General features: G+C 38.3%; 2 protein-coding genes across 2 annotated transcripts; one reads left to right on the top strand and one right to left on the bottom strand.

The window, feature by feature from the left end:
- Window positions 1–520: 520 nt before the first annotated feature.
- On the top strand, window positions 521–3,310 carry LOC131659056 (uncharacterized). Its single transcript, XM_058928298.1, has 2 exons — window positions 521–729; window positions 1,354–3,310. The coding sequence occupies exons 1-2, from the start codon at window positions 521–523 to the stop codon at window positions 3,308–3,310; spliced, it is 2,166 nt and encodes a 721-aa protein (XP_058784281.1).
- Window positions 3,311–7,996: 4,686 nt separating this feature from the next.
- Window positions 7,997–9,022, bottom strand: LOC131659057 (uncharacterized). Its single transcript, XM_058928299.1, has 2 exons — window positions 8,681–9,022; window positions 7,997–8,620 (listed from the first exon to the last, which is right to left on the bottom strand). Exons 1-2 carry the CDS (start codon window positions 9,020–9,022, stop codon window positions 7,997–7,999), a joined length of 966 nt encoding a protein of 321 aa, XP_058784282.1.
- Window positions 9,023–22,347: the final 13,325 nt, after the last annotated feature.

Below are 22,347 nucleotides of genomic sequence, written 5' to 3' on the forward strand. Positions count from 1 at the left end.
TAAACATCTTGCAACCATAGACTCCCCCAGTAGTGAAGTAAGCATGTTGAACTACAAACTTGATCAAATGACCAAGTCATTCAAAATGCTGAACAATGGAACTGATACTCTAGAAGAAATTCTGGAATCTGGACAAAGAACAGGAGACATGTCTGGAGTGGGATTTGTGGCTAAAGAGGAATTCATCTCTAGATTCAGGAAAGCAAAGCCCGAGACTTGTGTGACCAACCAGATGTCAGCACCAACGTCACAACATCAAGAACACAGAAGAAGGAGGCATTCAAAGAAGAAATTCCAAAAATGGAGGTGTCATCACTGTGGAAGAATTGGTCACATAAAGCCATTCTGTTTCAGATTATTTTGATATCCAGACCAAACTCATCAAGCCAAACCTGAATATGATACCCCTAATAGAAAGCAACAGTGGGCAGCTAAGAATAGTGTTGCTCTGGTAGCACATACTTCTCTAAGGGTGCCTGCAAAAGAAGATTGGTACCTTGACAGTGGTTGCTCAAATCATATGACTGGGAGGAAGAACTCTCTAGTAGATCTCAAATTGGAGGGAAACAACTATGTAACTCTGGGTGATGGAGAAATAAGAGAAGTCAAAGGTATTGGAAAGACAGAAGGACAGAGTATTCCTAATCTAAATAATGTCCTACTTGTACAAGGACTGGCTGCAAATCTCATAAGCATCAGTCGACTATGTGATGAAGGATTCAATGTCAGGTTCACTAAAGAGGAGTGCATTATCACTAATTAAGCGAATGAGGAAGTCATGAAGGGATTTATGTCTAAGGATAATTGTTATCTATGGATCAGAGAATAACTAAAAGTTTACTGTCAAGAATCTAATGAATCTGATGAAGAATCATATATTGGAGATCTAACCATAAGTGAACTATCTGCTGGTTTCACTGAGACCTGTTTAATGAATGAGAAACTGTGTGCAAAAGTAAGGGAGTACATAAGTATCAATATATTTCTGCTAGAAGAAAAAGTAAGCCTTATGATAGACATTACAGATCGGGAAAGAAAACTAGAAAAGACAAATGTGAGCAACGATCCTAAAAGTCTATCAGAAAGTAATGTCACAGAGAATGTTTCAACAACATCTAAAGACATTGTAGAGGTAAAGGGTATGTTACGTATCTGTTACCAAAACATATTATAGCAATTAACCTACGTGGGGGAATACTTCTTAGGCTTTTTAAATATCCACGATTTGAAACTTCCCTCACTCAGTGTGCTTATCAAGCTCCCTCGATCTCCTACTCTTCTAAAAACGGCAAACTTTCCTATTAGTTCTTCTCGCTACTTACTAAGGTTGAACTACTCGAATTGTTCTCACAGGCGTGACACAGGTTTTGTCTCAAAAAGTTTCAGAATGTCGCAGCAATCGAGTGATGGATCTCCCGTATCTGACTCGGAAACACCGGAAGAGTCCTCTAACCCTAATAGGATTCTTAAGGTTGTCCCTGTAAGGACGATTAGCAGTGACGAAGTAAAGGCCACAAAGCCTAAAACGACACATGCAAAACGGCCCAAGGAGGGTATTCGTAACAAGGGCACCAAACCCTCTTCATTTGCTACCATGGAGGAACTTACTAAAGAAGGATCCAAATATGATGATAGCACAATTACCAAGATTGTTACTCGCATTCTGAAGGAAAATCATCAAGTTCCTGGAATATCTTTTCCTCTTCAAACCATAATGGTTGATTCCCTCAAAAACACCAGTAAGGCTGAAGCTGTTCACACCGTTGATAGTGACCCAACTGAAGAGGAGATCAACAAGGATGGACAAGGGATTGCTAAGAATACCAATGTTACTGAGGATGTCAATGACATCGAAGATAATGAGCACCCTAAGGCCAATACTGAAACTGAAACTAATGTGGTAGACTTAGATGAGTACTCTGACAACGAATTACTTACCTTCTTGAATCCTAGTGTAGCCAACAGTCTAATGACAAGAAGGAAAGACAAAGCTGTTGTCCAAAGATTCCCTAAAAAGAGCACACAAGTGAACAACCCTGCCAAAGACTCTGTCGGGAAGAAGAGTACTTCTGCTTGTCCTATCAAGAGTAAAGCTGTAACCAAGAGTACAGGGGTTGGTCCATCAAAATCTTGGAGCAAGGTCATTCCAAAGAAAAGAAAGGAGCGGGAAATTGTTGAACCTGAGTCTGATGTTGAAGTGAATGTCCCTGACATCCCTTCAAGGAAGAAGCCTACAACCAGCAAGCTTGCTGCAAGTATTCCTGAAGTTCCTATTGATAATGTGTCATTCCATTATGCCTCTAGTGCCAGCAGGTGGAAGTATGTACTCCAAAAGAGATTGGCTGTTGAAAGGGAATTGGCTCCAAATGCTCTTGAGAACAAGGAGGTATTAGAGCTAATTCAAGAAGCCGGGCTATTGAAGACTGTTTGCAATCTTTCCAAGTGTTATGAGAAGCTGGTCAAAGAATTTGTGGTAAACTTATCTGAAGACTGTGGAAACAACAGGAGTGTGGACTACAGAAAGGTGTTTATGAGAGGTAAGTGTGTATCATTCTCTCTGTCTATGATTAATAATTGCTTGGAAAGAATAGATGAAACTCAAACTGGGCTTGAAGTAACAGACAACAAAGTTTATCAAGTAATCACAGCCAAGCAGGTAAACAGCTGGCCCCTAAAAGAGAAGCTAACTGCAAGTAAGCTGAGCATCAAGTATGCAATGCTTCACAAGATAGGAGCAGCTAATTGGGTACTAATGAATCACAAGTCCACTATTTCAACTGTGCCTGGCATATTTCTATATGTTGTAGGAACAAAGGCAAAGTTTGATTATGGATCATATATTTTTGACCAAACCATGAAGCATGCTGGAAGCTTCAGTATTAAGGGTCCAATTGCTTTCCCGTCCCTCATGTGTGGTATAATTCTGGATCAGTATCCAAACATTCTCAATGAACATGATGTAGTGTACAAAAGAGAAAGTCCCTTGGCCTTCCATTATAAACTGTTTCAGGGTAAGCATGTTCCAGACATTGTCATGACATCGGCTGAAACTTCCAAATCTGGAGCATTAGTCAGCAAAGCAGAAGTCATAGCAATGTTAAAAGAGACTTGTAAAGAGCTGGAATCTAGAAAAATATCTCTTGAAAAAATGATAAGTACTCTGGAAATGGATGAGAATGAGGAATTTGCAGATACTAAAGAAATGGGAGATAAAGATGAACAAGATAAGGAAGGAGAATCAGAAAAAGAATTGGAAGAAGAAAGTGTTAGTCATTGTTTCAGGGTAAGCATGTTCCAGACATTGTCATGACATCGACTGAAACTTCCAAATCTGGAGCATCAGTCAGCAATGTAGAAGTCATAGCAATGTTAAAAGAGACTTGTAAAGAGCTGGAATCTAGAAAAATATCTCTTGAAAAAATGATAAGTACTCTGGAAATGGATGAGAATGAGGACTTTGCAGATACTAAAGAAATGGGAGATAAAGATGAACAAGATAAGGAAGGAGAATCAGAAAAAGAATTGGAAGAAGAAAGTGTCAGTCTGGCTGATGGCTCGGAGAAAGAAAGTTCTTCAGACACCTCAAGTGGGTCTGAATCTGAGCAGTAATTACAGCTGGAGTCCTGTTTGTTTTTTTTTTGTTTTTGTTTGTTTAGTTTTGTTCTCTTTCGTTTAGTTGTGTCTGTTTTATTTGATTTAGTTCAGTTTAAGTTTTGGTTGAACCTCCTTAAATATTGGGGAGAAGACTTTTTTTTGGCTTTGGCAACTTTTATGGCCAAACAGGGGGAGAAAAAGTAATGTCACCCCAGAACAACAAGAATGGTGGTTGTGTGGTTGTGTGTGATCAACAATTTCTAATTTGCTTATTTTTTGTGTTGATCTGTTTGTGCTTGTGCTGCTCTTGTGGCTGTTGTCTGATTTGTTTGAGCACTATGTGCATACTGGTCATAAATGCTGACTGTATTGTATTAGCTTGCCTTGATTGTGTTTTGGTTACTTTGTGTCCGCTGCAAGTATTTCTCTGATATGGTGTGACAAGTTTTTTTAGCCAAAAATTTGCCAAAGGGGGAGATTGAAGGTGTTTTCATGTTGGCTGCATTTGTGGTAAAACATACCTGGTTGATATTGTGTTGTGCAGACTGCATATATGTTAAGCTAATACAGGTTCTGCAGTGAATGTCATGATCGATGTCATGACATCCGTGTGTGACAGCAGGAGTTGTTATTGTTTATTAAATGCGTTTCCTGATTTCTCTCAATTATCAGTTTAGGAAACCTTTTATTATGTGCTGAATATTTTGTCCAGAAGATCATGCTGACAGCACATTTTGTAACAACCTGTTGGCGTGTAAATTAGGTTAACTTGGTTAACCCTAATTTGTTTCTAAAAAAGCCCAAGGCCCAAGAGCTGCATATAAAAAGACTGCAATCCTAATTTGGAACGCAGACAGAAGATTTTGTGTATTGTGAAGAACCGTAGTTCTGTAGCTGTCTCTTGTTATCCAAGCAATTGTCCTTGATGATTGCGTTGGAATAAGTTGTGTTTGTTTATTGTCACTCTAAGCTTTTAAGCACGAGTGTGTGTCACTTGATTGAAGCTTGTAAGCAGATCAAGGTGTGTTTTTGAAGAGTGTCTTCTCTCTGTAATTGTTATATGTTTATTTGTAATCACTGCTGTGATTGAGGGGGAGTGCATGGAGATACTCAGGTCTAGGAATAGGTTGGAATTGCATTGGGTAGATTTTAAGTGAGGAGTTGTAAACGGGGGAGTTTAACTCCGAATTAATTATGCTTATATTGGATTCCTTCCCTGGCTTGGTAGCCCCCAAAGTAGGTTGTTTGAACCGAACTGGGTAAACAATTATGTGTGTTCTTTATTGTTTTTATGTTGTTCTGTTATAATTATATATGCTGTGTAATTGTGGATGTCATAACATCCGGTAAGACATCGAGCGTGTGTTACTAGAATTTTCAACAATCAATCAACTAATAACTAAGATTCATGCCATACAGCTACCCACAGAGAATCATTATTAAAACAACATCATTGGTATAACAATATTATTCTCAACATAATATTCAAACCAAACACACAATTACGGTAAAATTCTCAAAATATCGTAATTTACCGACATACCGAATAATTGATTCAAGTCCAAGAATATTCCAATCAAATAGACTCATTGCAATTAATTCAACTATTAATTTAATCAACCAAGTAATATCACACTATATTAATTTCAAACACAATTAATTATCACATATCAACGATTATCATCAAAACCTAATAATCACAAATCATAGAAATTTAGGGGTTTCACCCTAAACATGTCAAAACCTAGAATTCGAAGAACAAAATCCCTAAATCATGTTAATTTACCCATTGTCCCAATCATACTAACCCATAATAATTAGAATTCTCCCCCTTACCTTGGTAAATTTGGACTCTTTCACCATAACTCTAAGCTTTTCTCCAAAAGAAATCCTTTCTAACATCATTTGGAGACACACCTAAAAACCAGTCCGGGAATCAGCGTATCAAACAAACTTAAAACCCTCAAAATAAAAATCGCTCCGGTCATAACTTACCTCTATGAGTCAGAAACGTTGTGTCCAAGTACCGCAACGATCCAACGGTTGGATTAAGAGATACACCCGTTTTTCCAAGGTGACTCTATGCTGAAACATACTGCGAAAATTGAGGCTTCCTCCATAATTTTTCTTCTTCTAACAAGTGCTCCACCCTTCTTTCTCTTCTCTCTTCTTTCTCCCCCAAAAAGAGTTATGAGAATCCAACTCTAAAACCCTAACTTTCTACTCTTACTACCTCTCTTATGTCAATTGGGCTTAACTTACCAATCCATCCATTATGTTTCTATCACTTAGGCCCATTTAGTTATATCTCTCTAATAACTCAATTAAGTCAAACAACACAAACACTCACATAATTAAATACTTAAATAATTATTATATCACATAATAACTAAGTAAATAAGTAATTATTAAAAACACCAAATAATATAATTACTAATATAATTAATAAAAATATTAATAAAAATCGGGATGTTACATCATTCAACATGGCATTTTTGGCTTCGACCTCCATGTTGATCATCTCGGCTTCGAGAGCCGCTTTTCGCTTGTTCTCGGCCAGATAAGCCGAAATATTTTCGAAGAACGAAAACTCAGACATAATCAGGGTTTTCATCCCAGTCTGAGGGCCGTATTTCTGATGATTCCCCTTCTTCCGGATCTCTCATAATCTCTCGATCCCATTGAAACCCATTCGGGTGGAGAGCTAAGAAGTATAAAGCATTCTTATTTGGGGAGTAAACATCCCTAACTGGTTGACATGGGCCTATATTCGCCAGATTTCTGTCGAAGTTTGCCTTATCCACTTGATTTACTTCACTCATGAAGTAACTCTGGTCAGCCTCTATGTTTTCCACCACACCGTCTTCTCTCCATATGGACACGCTCTGATGCATGGTTGAGGGCACTGCTCCAATCCCATGGATCCATTCTCTTCCTAGGAGCGAGTTGTAATTGGCCTTCGCTAGTATCACCATGAACATTGTTGGTCTAGCGATTGAACCAACAGTCAAATCTACTTGGATAACCCCTAGCGTCTGTCCTATTTTTCCTTCATAGTTTGACAGGACCATGTTGTGGGGCTTCACATCTGTGTCGAACATGCCCAGCTTTTTCAGCATAAACTGAGGCATGAGGTAAACTGCGGCACCTCCATCTACCAGCACTTTATTGATTTCAACCTGTTCGACTTTCACCCTTATGTAAAGGGGTTTGAGATGACTCTGCATCCCCTGATGTGGTCGCTCAAATTGGGCATTTTTCTCTTCAATAGTGCCGTTACTAAGCACATAGTAACATACAGGTTTATGCTTCACCGTCTTCGCTGCTTCGGTCTCTTCATCGTCTTCAATTTCAGTTTCCTGATTATACTCGTACAGTAGAACAAATACCATGTTGCAGTTCATGTTTAAAGATGATACTTTGTCTGAATCAAAACCATCTATGAGCATCTCTTCCTCTTTACTCTGTTCCTTCTGAATCTTCCGATTCTCTTTCTGGTCTTCAGAAGGAAATAATTTCCTTCTACTGGAGGTTTTGTAGAGTTTCCCATGTTTAAAGGAGCTTTCGTGTTGCTGGATTCTCCAACCTCCATCGAAACTGTCTCTCTTTCTGCTTTTCTTAGTCTTTGGTGCCTCCTCCATTGGGATCTTTATATAGGGTTTTTACCATTGTAGTTCCCTAACCTGATAGCCTCCTTTGTCGAAATTTCTCCATTTCCCCTTATTCGACCCTGCCTGGGTCCACCCATCCTCTGGGATCTGTGCTGGAAATTTGAAGGTAAATTTCCTAGCCTATGGGTGGGGGCTGTCTTGTCTTCTTGGGATTCCCCTTCTGTCAAATATGTACAGATATGGGTTCCTCTACGTGCATCCCACCTTTGATTCGACGGAATCCTTTCGAAAGCCTCAGCCAACTTCCTGTGGTAGATTGCCCCACATCTGGGACACATCAAACATTCGGTCTCATCCTTGTGGCAACGTACCAAAAATCCCAACAAGCTTTTGCCTGGTTTGGGATATAATGCCAACAATTGACTTTCTCTTTTCCAATTCCTCTCAGTTCTGGTGCGCTGCCACCTTTCGTGGTTTTGTGCTACCCTTGGGCTCACATGTATGCTACACCTTGGACAGAGCAGCATATCAGAGCTTTGCTTGTGACACCTCTAAAGGTACTCCTTCAGAGTCTCGTCAACTTTAGGATATCGTGACTGCATTCCTTCTTTCTTCAAGCAGCTTTCGACTTCCTCCATTTTTGGAGTGGAATGGCCTAGATTGACCATGTTGATGCCTAAGTTGGCGCCCTCAGCAGTTGAAATTTCCTCAAATTTCTTCCTTAGGTCTTCAGCAGCCATAGTCGTCTCCCCTTCAAGACCTTCAGTAGTCTTCGGTTCGACGTTAGCAACCTATTTACCCTTGACAGCTGTTCCAAAGGTAACATCATACTCTAGGCTATTAGTAGCCTTCTTTCCAATTAAGACATATCCTTCATTCTCTGAAATCTCCTTCGCCTCAACTTCAACCATATCGACCATGTTGACATTGACAGGCTCAGCATAATTAGTGTCAGCAATGTTAAGGGGATCAGCATCCACTTTCTCCTGGTTCTTCCCCTTGTCTCCAAACCTCAAACGGCCTTCCTTGATTACATTTTGAATAAGATCCCTGAAAAGAAAACATTGCGAGGTTCGGTGGCCCAAAAAATTATGGTATTTAAAATAACCTCTTTTCTTCCGCTGTTCCAACGGAGGAACTTTAGTATTTGGAGGTATCACCATTTGGCCATCTTTCACAAGTAAATCAAATATTTCATCACATTTAGTCACATCGAATGTGTAGGTTTTCTTAGGAAACTTATCATTCTTTTCATTTTCGGCATGGTTTTTCCCATTTGATGGTGTAAGTAATTTACAGGAATAAGGGGCTGCGTCTTTTAATTCAGCCAAGTCTACTTCGAAATCCTCGAAACCATATTGGTCCTCGAAAATTTTAGGTTCTCCTTCGTCGGCTTCGACATAGGCAACTCTTTCCTTTTTATAATTTTTATTTGCTCTAGCTTTTTCAGCTTTTAAGAGTTCGACCTATTGAACCCTATCGGCTAACTGGGCCATGTTTCGCAAATATTGAGTATCTAGTTTTTTCCTGATAGAATAATCTAAACCTCCAGTGGCCATTTCGACTAGTTCATGTTCATGCACCACTGTGAAGCACTTAGCCTTTAGAAAACTGAACCTATTCAAATAGTCATCTATAGGTTCAGTAAATTTCCTTTTGATATTGGTCAATTCCTTAAGACTTATCTTGGTTTGGCCCATATAGAACTTCTCATGAAATAATCTCTCCAAGTGAGACCAAGTATCTATAGAACCTGGTGGGAGAGTTGTAAACCATGTAAAAGCATTCTTAGTTAACGAACTGAGGAAATACTTCATCCTCAGATCCTCATTATTCGCTCAATCCCCTTCCTCTGTCATGTATCTGGCTATATGTTTTGCAGTGGATTCACTAGTATCTCCTGAGAGTTTGGTGAACTTAGGGACTTTACGACCCCTTGGTAATTCAGTTTGTAAAACATAATCTAACAAAGGGGAGGTATAATTTGGCCTTCGAAGTCCGGTGTTTAGACCGTTCTGGGCCATGATCCTTTCTATCATAGTAGTCAAATTAGTTTCCATTTGGTTATTTTGTCTAATGTCATACCCCAAGATTTGCCCATAATATTTTCAGATATTTGGACTCACCTGACTTTCAATTGCTCAAGGCTATGCAAGAGTTGGGCTCACTTAACTGTCTCCTAAGCAACAAGCCACAACTAGGGTTTTGCTTCTCTCCAAGTAAAATCAATTTCTGATACTTCAAGTGGACTTCATGGCCTCTCATATGCCTCAGAGAATCCTCACACCAAACTTCAAGCTCTGATTCACAAGATTGCTCTGTCAACTGCTCAAAAGGTCAACAGTCGACTAGTTTGACCTAAAAGTCAATTGTGGTCAAATTACAGTCAAAACTCCGGATTTTTGGTCAACATCAACATTTTGAAGTTACATTCATCATTTGATCAAGGTTTGATCATGATTCATCAAGAAAAGCTTAGAAATCAACAAAGCTCATAGTTGCTAAATTAGGGTTTTATGAGGGAAAGTCAACTGGACTTTGACTGATCATATCTCTCTCATACATTATCATAAATTCCCCAACCAAAGCTTATCCTCAATTAAATTCAATTCTCTACAACTTTTATGTTGGGCCCAAGATCAAGGAATGCACCATTTGAGAGATATGAGCCAAAACATTACAAATCCTTCTAGAAGCTCACAAAAAGCTGTTTCTTGTCAGGAGCAATATCATCAAGATAAAATCCTCAAATGCAAAAAAGGTTCCAAAGTGGCTTATAGAGGACATCTTGAATTTTCCAAAAATTCATAGAACATCTCCATACTATAATAATTGAGAGAGAGATATGCATTGCTAAACTTGGGCAAAATTGAGAAAATGCATAAAGGTCAATTTGAACAAATTTGATGTTTTTGACAAATGGGCCTAAGTTTTGGTTTTTGAAACATGATCATGAGCTTATCCAAGGCCCATAATGCCATTCTTTAGTTCTATTATTTTTTATTTATTTTATTTTGAAATTTATTCAATTAAATTCAAATTTTAATTAAATAAATAATAAGAAATATGAAAGATATGCATAGTCTTATATTTTTAATCAATCTTGGGCATATATTCAGATGCAAATCAAGGTAATTTCGTGGCTACAAGTTAGGGAAGGATTTTATCAAAAAAAGAAGGAAACTATTGAAATTTCAATCAAATTTCCTTCTACAAAAACCTAAAGATCCAAACCCAATGAAAAACCTAATTCACTCCTAATATATACCTAGCCAATATCATAAGAAGGGGAGGACGAAAAAAAAGGGGGAGAAGACAAGGGTTTCAAGATTATCAAAATATCAAAGAAAGTGAAATTTTCGTTTCCTCATCTCAAATAATTTCAAAGCCTTACAGCCATTCCATTCGACCTCTAAGGTATAAAAGAGTAAGGTTGAATCATTAGATCAGTGATAGAACGCTTGAAACACATATACTATGTTCATCTTTACCATACATGTATGATTTTTGTATTCTGCATTTTTATGTGTTCTGATCTAAACTAATTATGGGATTGAGTTCCTGAGATTATTTAGGGAGCAATCGAATCAATGGAAGGGAGTTCGAACGTTCAAAACGAGTGTTGCCATTGTTAGGGCACAAAGAAGAAGCATATTCGTGTTCCATGTTTTAGGACCATTCAACCCAAACTAATATAACCAATCAAGTCAGGAGACCTTAATTAGGAGGTCTGGGTCATTACTTGTTTCGTTTGGTTGTTTTTTTTACAGGTTTCAAACCATTGCCAAGAAAGAAGACGAACTCGCGGAAAAATCTGTAGGAAAAAAGGCAGCTGATTCCGCAACTGAATCCGCAGGTATCCGGAAGAAGTTGATGAACAGTTCCCAGGACTTATGGACTTGTACACGTAGCGTTTGATGGGTGGCTAGTGAAACATTCTATTCCTCTCTCCTTTCCTTATTCGCTGGTCAAACCTTTCAACAAATCTCCCTCCTTCCAACTGGTTTGCGCTGGGGTCCATTCTCAATTTTGTTGACTTTTCCATTTATACTTTGTGTATTATACATATTTTAATTTGTTCATTCTGATAACAACAAAACTAAACAGCACAACTGGCCAAAGGTTGCAAGGATTGAGACTCAGGACGTGGGTTCGAATCCAGGACTTAACAATTAATTTTCTTGCTTTTCTCACTCACAGATCAGGTGCACACTGTTAGAACAAGATTTGTTCTGATCAATATTCTTAGTTTTGATGATAACAAGGATATGAATTTTGTGTGAGATAATGTGGTACTCTAATACATTGCAATTTCCCTTTCAGGAAATATATAAAGAGTATGCACAAATCAGCGCTCAGAAGCTTTGACTCAGAAGGTTCAGCATGCAACATCAGAACATGGTCTGGCAAGACATCAGAAGATGGTCAAAGCAGAATCAGAACATGGGTCTATGGAAGCATCAGAAGAACTTGAGTTCAGAAGCAGAAGCACTGAAGTTCTCATGGTATCACGCTCAGAAGCACTTCAAGGTCAGAAGACAAGAAGATGCTATGCACCAAGCTGTTTGACTCTGATGATATTCAAACGTTGTATACACAAACATCAGATCAGAAGAAAGTACAGGTGGCAGGCTACGCTGACTGACAAAAGGAACATTGGAAGCTATTAAAGGCAACGTCAGTAGACACAGCGTGAACAAGGCTCGAGGTAGTTGACAAAAGCGTGAAACATTAAATGCAATGCTGTACGGAATACGCAAAGCATTAAATGCTCCCAACGGTCATCTTCTCAAAGTGCCTATAAATATGAAGTTCTGATGAGAAGCAAAATAAACAATTCTGAAAGAACTTACTCTGAAAAACTTGCTGAAATGCTGTTCAACTCAAAGCTCAAAAACTTCATCTTCATCAAAGCTCACTATATTGCTGTTGTAATATATTAGTGAGATTAAGCTTAAAATTTAAGAGAAATATCACTGTTGTGATTATAGCTTTTCAGAAGCATTTGTAATACTCTTAGAATTGATTACATTAATTTGTAAGTAACTAGAGTGATCAAGTGTTGATCAGGATACTCTAGGAAGTCTTAGCTTGTGTCTAAGAAATTTTAATTAGAGTGATCACGTGGTGGTCAGGATACTCTAAGAAAGTCTTAGCTTGTGTCTAAGCATTTGTTCCTAGAGTGATCAGGTTGTGATCAGGATACTCTAGAAGACTTAGTCGTGGGCTAAGTGGAAAACCATTGTAATCTGTTGCGATTAGTGGATTAAATCCTCAAGTGAGGTAAATCACTCCGTGGGGGTGGACTGGAGTAGTTTAGTTAACAACGAACCAGGATAAAAATAACTGTGCAAATTGTTTTTATCGTTCAAGTTTTTAGACTACACTTATTCAAACCCCCCCCCCTTTCTAAGTGTTTTTCTATCCTTCAATTGGCATCAGAGCGCCGGTTCTAAGGTGCAAGCACTTAACCGTGTTTAGAAAAGATCCAGGAAGAGAAAAACGCTTCAGTAAAAGATGGCTGGTGAAATTCCAACAGATCCACCTGCATCTACATCTGGCTCTGCTGAGCAATATAATGGTAACAATGGTTATACTAGACCACCAGTATTTGATGGTGAAAACTTTGAATACTGGAAAGATAAACTGGAAAGTTACTTTCTTGGTCTAGATGGTGAATTATGGGATCTTCTGATGGATGGTTACAAACATCCAGTGAAAGCCAGTGGCGTAAGGCTTACAAGGCAAGAAATGGATGATGATCAAAAGAAGCTTTTCAAGAATCATCATAAATGTAGGACTGTTTTGCTTAATGCTATCTCTCATGCTGAGTATGAGAAGATATCTAACAGGGAAACTGCCCATGATATATATGAGTCATTGAAAATGACCCATGAGGGAAATGCTCAAGTCAAGGAGACTAAAGCTCTTGCTCTAATCCAGAAATATGAAGCCTTCAAGATGGAGGATGATGAAGATATTGAGAAGATGTTCTCAAGATTTCAAACTCTAACTGCTGGATTGAGAGTTCTGGATAAAGGCTACACCAAGGCTGATCATGTAAAGAAGATCATCAGGAGCTTACCCAGAAGATGGGGTCCAACGGTGACTGCATTCAAGATTGCCAAGAATCTGAATGAAGTTTCGTTGGAAGAGCTTATCAGTGCCTTGAGGAGCCATGAAATAGAGCTGGATGCAAACGAGCCTCAGAAGAAAGGTAAGTCTATTGCATTAAAATCTAATGTTAAAAAATGCACTAACACTTTTCAGGCTAGAGAAGAAGATCCTGAAGAATCAGAATCTGAAGAAGAAGATGAACTGTCCATGATCTCCAAAAGGGTAAACCAATCTGGAAGAGCAAGCAAAGGAAGTTCAGAGGCTTCAGAAGTTCAAAGAGATTTGAACGAGGAGAATCTTCTGGTGACAGAAGATTTGACAAGAAGAAGGCTGTCTGCTATGAGTGCAATGAGCCTGGACATTACAAGAACGAGTGTCCAAAACTTCAGAAGGAGAATCCCAAGAAGAAGTTTCATAAGAAGAAAGGTCTTATGGCAACATGGGATGATTCTGAATCAGAATCAGAATCAGACTCTGAAGGAGAGCAGGCCAACTTCGCGCTGATGGCTACAGAAGATGATGGATCAGAATCTACATCAGAATCAGATTTTGAAGAGGTATTTTCTAAACTATCTAGAGAAGAGTTAGTTTCCAGTCTAACAGAACTTCTGGAACTCAAGTCTCAGATTAATATCAAATACAAGAAGCTGAAAAAGCTATTTGAATTTGAAACTAAGAAGCTTGAAGTGGAGAATTCTGAACTGAAGGAAAAAGTTTTAAATTTATCCAAAAATACTAGATCTCCTTCTGTCTCTGAAAAATCTACTCCAAGTCTGAACAATATTCTGAAAGAATATGACTTAAGTTTCAGAAAGTTTTTATCTAGAAGTATTGGCAGAAGTCAACTTGCTTCTATGATATATGCTGTGTCAGGAAACAAAAGAGCTGGCATTGGTTATGAGGGTGAAATCCCATACAAGCTTGAATCTATGGATGATATGAAAATATCATACAAGCCTCTATATAACCAATTTAAATTTGGCCACTCCCATGATATTAGGCACACATCACATGCTCAAAGCTTTCACATAACACACACCAAGAAGCATGTGACAAAACCTAAGAAATATCATGGAACTCAGAACATAAACTATCATTCTGTTCCTCCTATTTCATATAATGCTAAACCCAAGTTCAATCAGAACTTGAGGAAAACTAACAAGAAAGGACCCAAGAAGATGTGGGTACCTAAGGAGAAGATAATTTCTGTTGCAGATATCCTTGGCGGCAAAGAGGACAAAAAGCAAAATGTCATGGTACCTGGACTCTGGGTGCTCGCGACACATGACGGGAAGAAGGTCTACATTCCAAGACCTGGTGCTTAAACCAGGTGGAGAAGTCAAGTTTGGAGGAGATCAGAAGGGCAAAATCATTGGCTCTGGAACCATAAGTCTTGGTAACTCTCCTTCCATGACTAATGTACTTCTTGTAGAAGGATTAACGCATAACTTATTGTCCATAAGTCAATTAAGTGACAATGGTTATGATATAATATTCAATCAAAAGTCTTGCAAGGCTGTAAGTCAGAAGGATGGCTCAATCCTATTTACAGGCAAGAGAAAGAACTACATTTATAAGATTGATCTTTCTGATCTTGAGAAGCAGAAGGTGACTTGTCTTATGTCTGTTTCTGAGGAGCAATGGGTCTGGCACAGAAGATTAGGACATGCTAGTTTGAGAAAGATTTCTCAGATTAACAAACTAAATCTTGTCAGAGGACTTCCTAATCTGAAATACAAATCAGATGCTCTTTGTGAAGCATGTCAGAAGGGCAAGTTCTCCAGACCTGCATTCAAGTCTAAGAATGTTGTTTCTACCTCAAGACCGTTAGAACTCTTGCACATTGATCTGTTTGGCCCAGTCAAAACAGCATCTGTCAGAGGGAAGAAATATGGATTAGTCATCGTTGATGATTATAGCCGCTGGACATGGGTAAAGTTCTTAAAACACAAGGATGAGTCTCATTCAGTGTTCTTTGAATTCTGCACTCAGACCTAAATTGAGAAGGAGTGTAAAATCATAAAGGTCAGAAGTGATCATGGTGGCGAATTTGAGAACAGATTCTTTGAGGAGTTCTTCAAAGAAAATGGTATTGCCCATGATTTCTCTTGTCCTAGAACTCCACAGCAAAATGGAGTTGTAGAGCGAAAGAATAGGACTCTACAAGAAATGGCCAGAACCATGATCAATGAAACCAATATGGCTAAGCACTTCTGGGCAGAAGCAATAAACACTGCATGTTATATTCAGAATAGAATCTCTATAAGACCTATTCTAAATAAGACTCCTTATGAATTGTGGAAGAACAGAAAGCCCAACATTTCATATTTCCATCCTTTTGGATGTGTATGTTTTATTCTGAATACTAAAGATCATCTTGGTAAGTTTGATTCTAAAGCACAAAAGTGTTTCCTTCTTGGATATTCTGAACGCTCTAAAGGCTTCAGAGTATACAATACTGAAACATTGATTGTAGAAGAATCAATCAATATCAGGTTTGATGATAAGCTTGGTCTTGAAAAACCAAAGCAGTTTGAAAATTTTGCAGATTTTGATGTTGATATATCAGAAGCAGTAGAACCAAGAAGCAAAGCTGCAGAAGCTGGCAGTCTCAGAAGCAATGGATCAGAAGATCAAGTTGCTGCATCCTTAGAGAATCTCAGGATTTCTGAAGAGCCAACAGTCAGAAGATCATCTAGACTTGCTTCAGCTCATTCGGAAGATGTGATTCTTGGGAAGAAAGATGATCCTATCAGAACAAGATCATTCCTAAAGAATGACAATCAGAAGCAGTGATCAGAATCAGAAGGCGTAAAGTCTATTCAGGAAAATTACAGTTGTCATCTATTTTCGGATGGTGAACGCGTGTCTGTACGGTTAGTAAAAAGCGTGCAGTTGAAAAGACGCCTATCTAGGTAACTGTGTTAAATCATTTCATTTACCTTGTTCTCTCTCCTAATGTCATTTCTCATTAAATGCATAATGATTTCTTTATTTTCAAATCTTTTAAATAACCCGCTTCACCTTCATTCTTTCTTTTTCTCTCTCCCTCTCTCTCTCTCTCTCTCTCTCTCTCTCTCTCTCTCTCTCTCTCTCTTTTTGTGCATCCCTTTCGTTGCATCTGTTTTTCAAACCCTAGTTTTTGATTTGATCTCAAAGCATAATCATCATGAACTCATCTTCAAGTGCATCAAATCCAAAAGAAAGACTCACTTCTACACAAATCCTTCTACGCAAATATGAGTATGCTCCACTGAAAACATGCTTAATTCCCACGGAAGAACTGGAAGTTCTATGTGAATCTGTTGTGGACATCAACAACCTAAAAGCAAATGGCTTTAAGTGTGATGCAAGAATATTTGAGCAAGGATGGTCTAAATATCTTGATAGATTGGTTGGTTCAATTTATCCTGAACTTGTGAAGGATTTCTGGGTACATGCAACGGTTACCCTAACTGCCATCATTTCATTCGTGCTAGGGCATGAAGTGGTTATCACTGAAAAGCTCATCAGGAAGCTGTACAATCTGAATGATGAAGAAGGTTGGTCTGGTCTTCAACATGCAACAGTTGACTGGTTTAAAGTTGAACAACAAATCTCTCTGGCCTTTGGAATTGATTCTCATAACACGGGCACCTTAAGGCCGTTTTATCAAGTATGGGCTGAGATTATTATGGGTTCTCTTCACCATAGAAAGAAGATGCTCTCCTCCTCCTACATCAGTCCGGATCACAAGTATACTCTTTTCTGCATTGGCAGAAAGATAGAGATCAACATCTCTCATATTCTGTTTGAGAATCTGAAGACTTCTATCTGTGAGTCAAGAGAAGATGAAAGGGCGAAGTACCCTCATATTTCAAGAAAGACTATTCCCTTCGGAAGAATGATTTCAGACATTCTGATTGAAAGCAAAGTGCTGGACTCCATCAGAAAACTCAATGTGTCCCATTTTCTTGGAATAGTTCAAGGTCCCATCTTCAATGGTGTGGATTTGTTCAGACTGGAACTCATTCAAAATGTACCTTCTGTGTGCACAAGCTTTCCTGACATCCTATCAAGAAGAGTTGCTGTTGAAGGTTTTGCCTCTTTGTTTCATAAAGAACTGCATCAGGTTGTCAAGCTTTACCTGGAAGATTATGTTAGGAAGCAATCAGATATTGATCCTGCTTGGATCCGTGGCAAAGTACTTCCGTCCAAAGCTGATCTTCTGAAGAAGGATCAGAAGGAACAAAAGGCTAGGCTTAAAAGAAAGGCCCAAGAAGATGAGGTTAAGAAAGCCAAGAAATTGAGGGTCACCTATGATCCTGACAAGGTGGACTCTGAAGAACGAAGGGAGAAAAGGATCAGAGACTCCTTTAACAGAACCAGATCTTCACATGCTTCTTATGAACACATCTCCAGGCAGGTTTTTACTCCACCTCCTTCTGTCCCTAAACCATCTCTCCAATCACCTCCATCTGAACCAAAAGTAAACTTCACTTTACCAAATCCTTCTCCATCATCTTTTTCCTCTCCCATTCTAAACCCCACACCTCTAAGTATTCTTCCCCCAACTCCTTCTGATAAATCTTTCTCACCAATTCCCTTTACAAATATTCCATCCTCATCAATCATTCTCTCAGATATCCCTTCTTCCTCATCCACCGCACCTCCACCTTCTATATCCCATCCCTTACCTACCAGAAAATCCAAACCCTACTGTCTTTTCTACCCTGACTACAAATTCACCTTCAATCCGCCTGAACCTGAACCCTATACCTACCTGGAACTATTCGAACATGAGGTGATTAGCAGTCTAGACCTTCTGAAGGATGCCTTCCTAAATGGTCTGGATGATGTTTCTACAAGAAATCTCTAGAAAAGCTTTCGCAAGGATTTTCAAGTAGAAGCAATGGGAGTACAGAAAAGACTAGTGGCTGCTGCCCCTGGTTACCCTGGTTACCTTCTGGAGGGTGATAATGGTATATACTACCATCCTCTCAGAAATTGTGTTGCTACTGAGGAGAAGCAGTTTGTGGATGAATTGGAAGAAGTAAGACTTGCTGCTGCAATGGAAGCTAACCCTTGCAGGGAAACTGTGGTCTGGAGACCTCAATATCCTGTTCTGCTCGGAGACTTCAAGACTCTCTTTGACTTTCTGAGGGAAAACCCTTCTAAGAAAGACCCAAGCTTGGTCATTCCAGAAGTTGTTGACCCACCAGAGGTTGAAGGTCCTTCTGCCCCTAGGAATCTAGCTGCCATTCTTCAGGCACTTGAGAATGGAGATTCTGAGATTCCGGCTGCAGAATATGAAGATGCTTCTATGCAAGAAGCAGATGTAGAAGATCATGTTGCTGAAACAGTTCCTGTTGAGGAAAACCCTATAAATGATCTATCAATGGAAGCTACAGATCACAATGCCATCCCTGTGGATAGAAGCTGTGAAGCTTCTTCTGATGAACCTTCCCGTCTTGCAAGGACTCTGGAAGTTATTCAGAAGAACCAGGATGAGCAAAGCTCAGTCAATGCTGAGTTTAGAGCTTTCATGGAGAGGCAGAATGAGCACAACAATGGGGTTCAAGATATGCTGGCCAAGATCTTGTCGAAGCTAGGGTCATCTTAGATTGAGTCTTAGTTGTTTTGTTTTCTCTGTCTTTTGCTTTGCTGCATCTGTTTTGTGCATCTTCTCTTGCTTATCCTCTTGTACTTCTGTACTTCTGTCTTCTTGAGCCTAAATGAAGATTATCTTTTTCTTCCATCTGTTTCCTTTTATTTTTCATCTGAATCTTTTATGTTTTTGATGTTATGACAAAAAGGGGGGGGGGGGAAATGTGATAAATGATATGATTAATATTATCAGTTACCGAGTAAAAAGGACCCACATTTACTAACAGAAGCTGCAAGCTTCATATGTTTCTAAGTTGTTCTGCAGGATTGAAAGCTAAACATTAGAAGCAAAATCATGAGGAATCGCAAATTCTGTAAAAGGAATATGCTCATGGAAACTGAAGCAAGCTGAGTGCTATGAAGCTTCAGAATCAGAAGCAGGAAGAAAGAAGTGTGATGATATTCTGATAGAATATGCATTAACTTATTTTCTGTCCTTAACATGTTCTGATAATCCTATATCTTATCATATATAATCTGATGCATTGTGTATGTTCTGATATATATGTGATAAGTTATGATTTATTCATGCTACAACTTTTGTTGTGGAGTTTGTTCTGTAACATTTCAGAATGTAGAAGATGCTCTGATGATGCTCAAGTACATTCAACAATGTTCTGATACAATCTAGCATGGATTAATTCAAGAAGAAATTCAAGCTCTGAAGCTGTCCGCTGGAAGCAAGAATCAGAAGCTGTGAATGTTCTGAAGATCAAAGAAATTCAAGTTCTGAAGCTGTCCGATGGAAGCAGAAGTCAGAAGCTGTGAATGTTCTGAAGATCAAAGAAATTCAAGTTCTGAAGCTGTCCGATGGAAGCAGGAATCAGAAGCTGTGAATGTTCTGAGGATCTAAAGAAATTCAAAGTTCTAAAGCTGTCCTATGGAAGCAAGAATCAGAAGTCATGAATGTTCTGAAGATCAAGCATACGTGAACGTCTCTACTGAAATACTCAGGGAAGTCTTTTATTTATAAAATTCTTCTAGTATTAATTTCAGGGGGAGATTGTTAATCTCAGGGGGAGACATATTCACATGCTTATGCTATAGCTGTGTAAATTGTCTTTAGCCGTCTGCTCTTTCTGATCGCAAATTCATATCATTTATATATGTTTTTGTCATCATCAAAAAGGGGGGAGATTGTTAGAACAAGATTTGTTCTGATCAATATTCTTAGTTTTGATGATAACAAGGATATGAATTTTGTGTGAGATAATGTGGTACTCTAATACATTGCAATTTCCCTTTCAGGAAATATATAAAGAGTATGCACAAATCAGCGCTCAGAAGCTTTGACTCAGAAGGTTCAGCATGCAACATCAGAACATGGTCTGGCAAGACATCAGAAGATGGTCAAAGCAGAATCAGAACATGCGTCTATGGAAGCATCAGAAGAACTTGAGTTCAGAAGCAGAAGCACTGAAGTTCTCATGGTATCACGCTCAGAAGCACTTCAAGGTCAGAAGACAAGAAGATGCTATGCACCAAGCTGTTTGACTCTGATGATATTCAAACGTTGTATACACAAACATCAGATCAGAAGAAATTACAGGTGGCAGGCTACGCTGACTGACAAAAGGAACGTTGGAAGCTATTAAAGGCAACGTCAGTAGACACAGCGTGAACAAGGCTCGAGGTAGTTGACAAAAGCGTGAAACATTAAATGCAATGCTGTACGGAATACGCAAAGCATTAAATGCTCCCAACGGTCATCTTCTCAAAGTGCCTATAAATATGAAGTTCTGATGAGAAGCAAAATAAACAATTCTGAAAGAACTTACTCTGAAAAACTTGCTGAAACGCTGTTCAACTCAAAGCTCAGAAACTTCATCTTCATCAAAGCTCACTACATTGCTGTTGTAATATATTAGTGAGATTAAGCTTAAACGTTAAGAGAAATATCACTGTTGTGATTATAGCTTTTCAGAGGCATTTGTAATACTCTTAGAATTGATTACATTAATTTGTAAGTAACTATAGTGATCAAGTGTTGATCAGGATACTCTAGGAAGTCTTAGCTTGTGTCTAAGCAGTTGTAATTGGAGTGATCACGTGGTGGTCAGGATACTCTAAGAAAGTCTTAGCTTGTGTCTAAGCATTTGTTCCTAGAGTGACCAGGTTGTGATCAGGATACTCTAGAAGACTTAGTCGTGGGCTGAGTGGAAAACCATTGTAATCTGTTGCGATTAGTGGATTAAATCCTCAGGTGAGGTAAATCACTCCGTGGGGGTGGACTAGAGTAGTTTAGTTAACAATGAACCAGGATAAAAATAACTGTGCAAATTGTTTTTATCGTTCAAGTTTTTAGACTACACTTATTCAAACCCCCCCCCCCTTCTAAGTGTTTTTCTATCCTTCACACACGCGCTGCAGGAACTCACGGTGATCCCTCATCTCCTTGCCACTGGATCATCATAGAATCTCATCTAACGCTCCTGAACACGCAAGTCCACTATGGACCCTCAAGACTCATCACACCAGATCCAGCGCCCATGTTTGTTTTCCTTTTTCTTTTTTTTTTCCCTCAGTTTTTCTCTTTATGTTTATGTGTTTTATTAACAACCATTATTAGAATTTTTATTTTATTTAGGATTACTAATTAGGATTAGAAATAACAATAATAATTAGGTGTAGTTTTTTAGGATTAACAGTTTTAATTAATTAGTAAATGTTAATTTAGTAATTAATTTATTTTAAATATTAGTTTCTATTTAATTAATTAAATTAGTAATTAGGACTAGTTTTTTTAAATTAGTTAACTTTAATTTAGAAATTTGGTTTTAATTATTTAGGCTAATTAATAAGTTAGGTTTAATTTATTTTTTATTTTTTTTTTTTTTTTATAAAAAAAAATAGTTTTTTTTTAGGTTTAGCCTTTGACTTCAGAACCATATTCAAAAGGTAGGTGTTGCCCATTAACTGTAGATTTCTCCCTTTGATGAATGTTGTCGTTAGGATTTTTAGCCATAAGGCTTGTAACTGTTAGGTTTTTTTAGGTTTCCCCATCAACCCTAATTTTCCTAACTGTATTTTTATTCGCGATTTTCTCTTCTCACCTATATTCTGTGATTGTCGCATGCCTTTAATTTATTTATTTATTTATTTATTTTCTGCCATTTAAATTATAGAAAATATGTATAGGCTTGCAAAAGGTTTTTGTTGTAATAGCTTAGGGCTTTTTAATTTCCGTCTTTAATTTTCCGCATTTTAATTTCCGCATATTATAATTGTTATTTAATTGCGTGGTTAGTAAAGTAGGGCGTGACAATGATTTAATAAATTTAGTTTGCCTAATATAAGATAAAAATATCCGAAGTGAATCACGTGATTGTTGCACCCACACACCTTTATGGTAACCCTTCTTATGCTGCATTCGATAAAA

The sequence above is a fragment of the Vicia villosa genome, linkage group LG3 (assembly GCF_029867415.1).
Source record: "Vicia villosa cultivar HV-30 ecotype Madison, WI linkage group LG3, Vvil1.0, whole genome shotgun sequence".
In the NCBI taxonomy this organism is placed as follows: domain Eukaryota; kingdom Viridiplantae; phylum Streptophyta; class Magnoliopsida; order Fabales; family Fabaceae; genus Vicia; species Vicia villosa.

What these genes read in the sequence shown, in the direction of transcription:
- LOC131659057 (XM_058928299.1), bottom strand. Translation starts at nt 9,022, where the DNA reads ATGAAGTATTTCCTCAGTTCGTTAACTAAGAATGCTTTTACATGGTTT. An exon ending in TGGCCCAGTTAGCCGATAGG is followed by an intron (nt 8,621 to 8,680) that starts GTTCAATAGGTC and finishes AATTATAAAAAG; the next exon opens with GAAAGAGTTGCCTATGTCGA.
- LOC131659056 (XM_058928298.1), top strand. Translation starts at nt 521, where the DNA reads ATGACTGGGAGGAAGAACTCTCTAGTAGATCTCAAATTGGAGGGAAAC. An exon ending in GATGAAGGATTCAATGTCAG is followed by an intron (nt 730 to 1,353) that starts GTTCACTAAAGA and finishes TTGTTCTCACAG; the next exon opens with GCGTGACACAGGTTTTGTCT.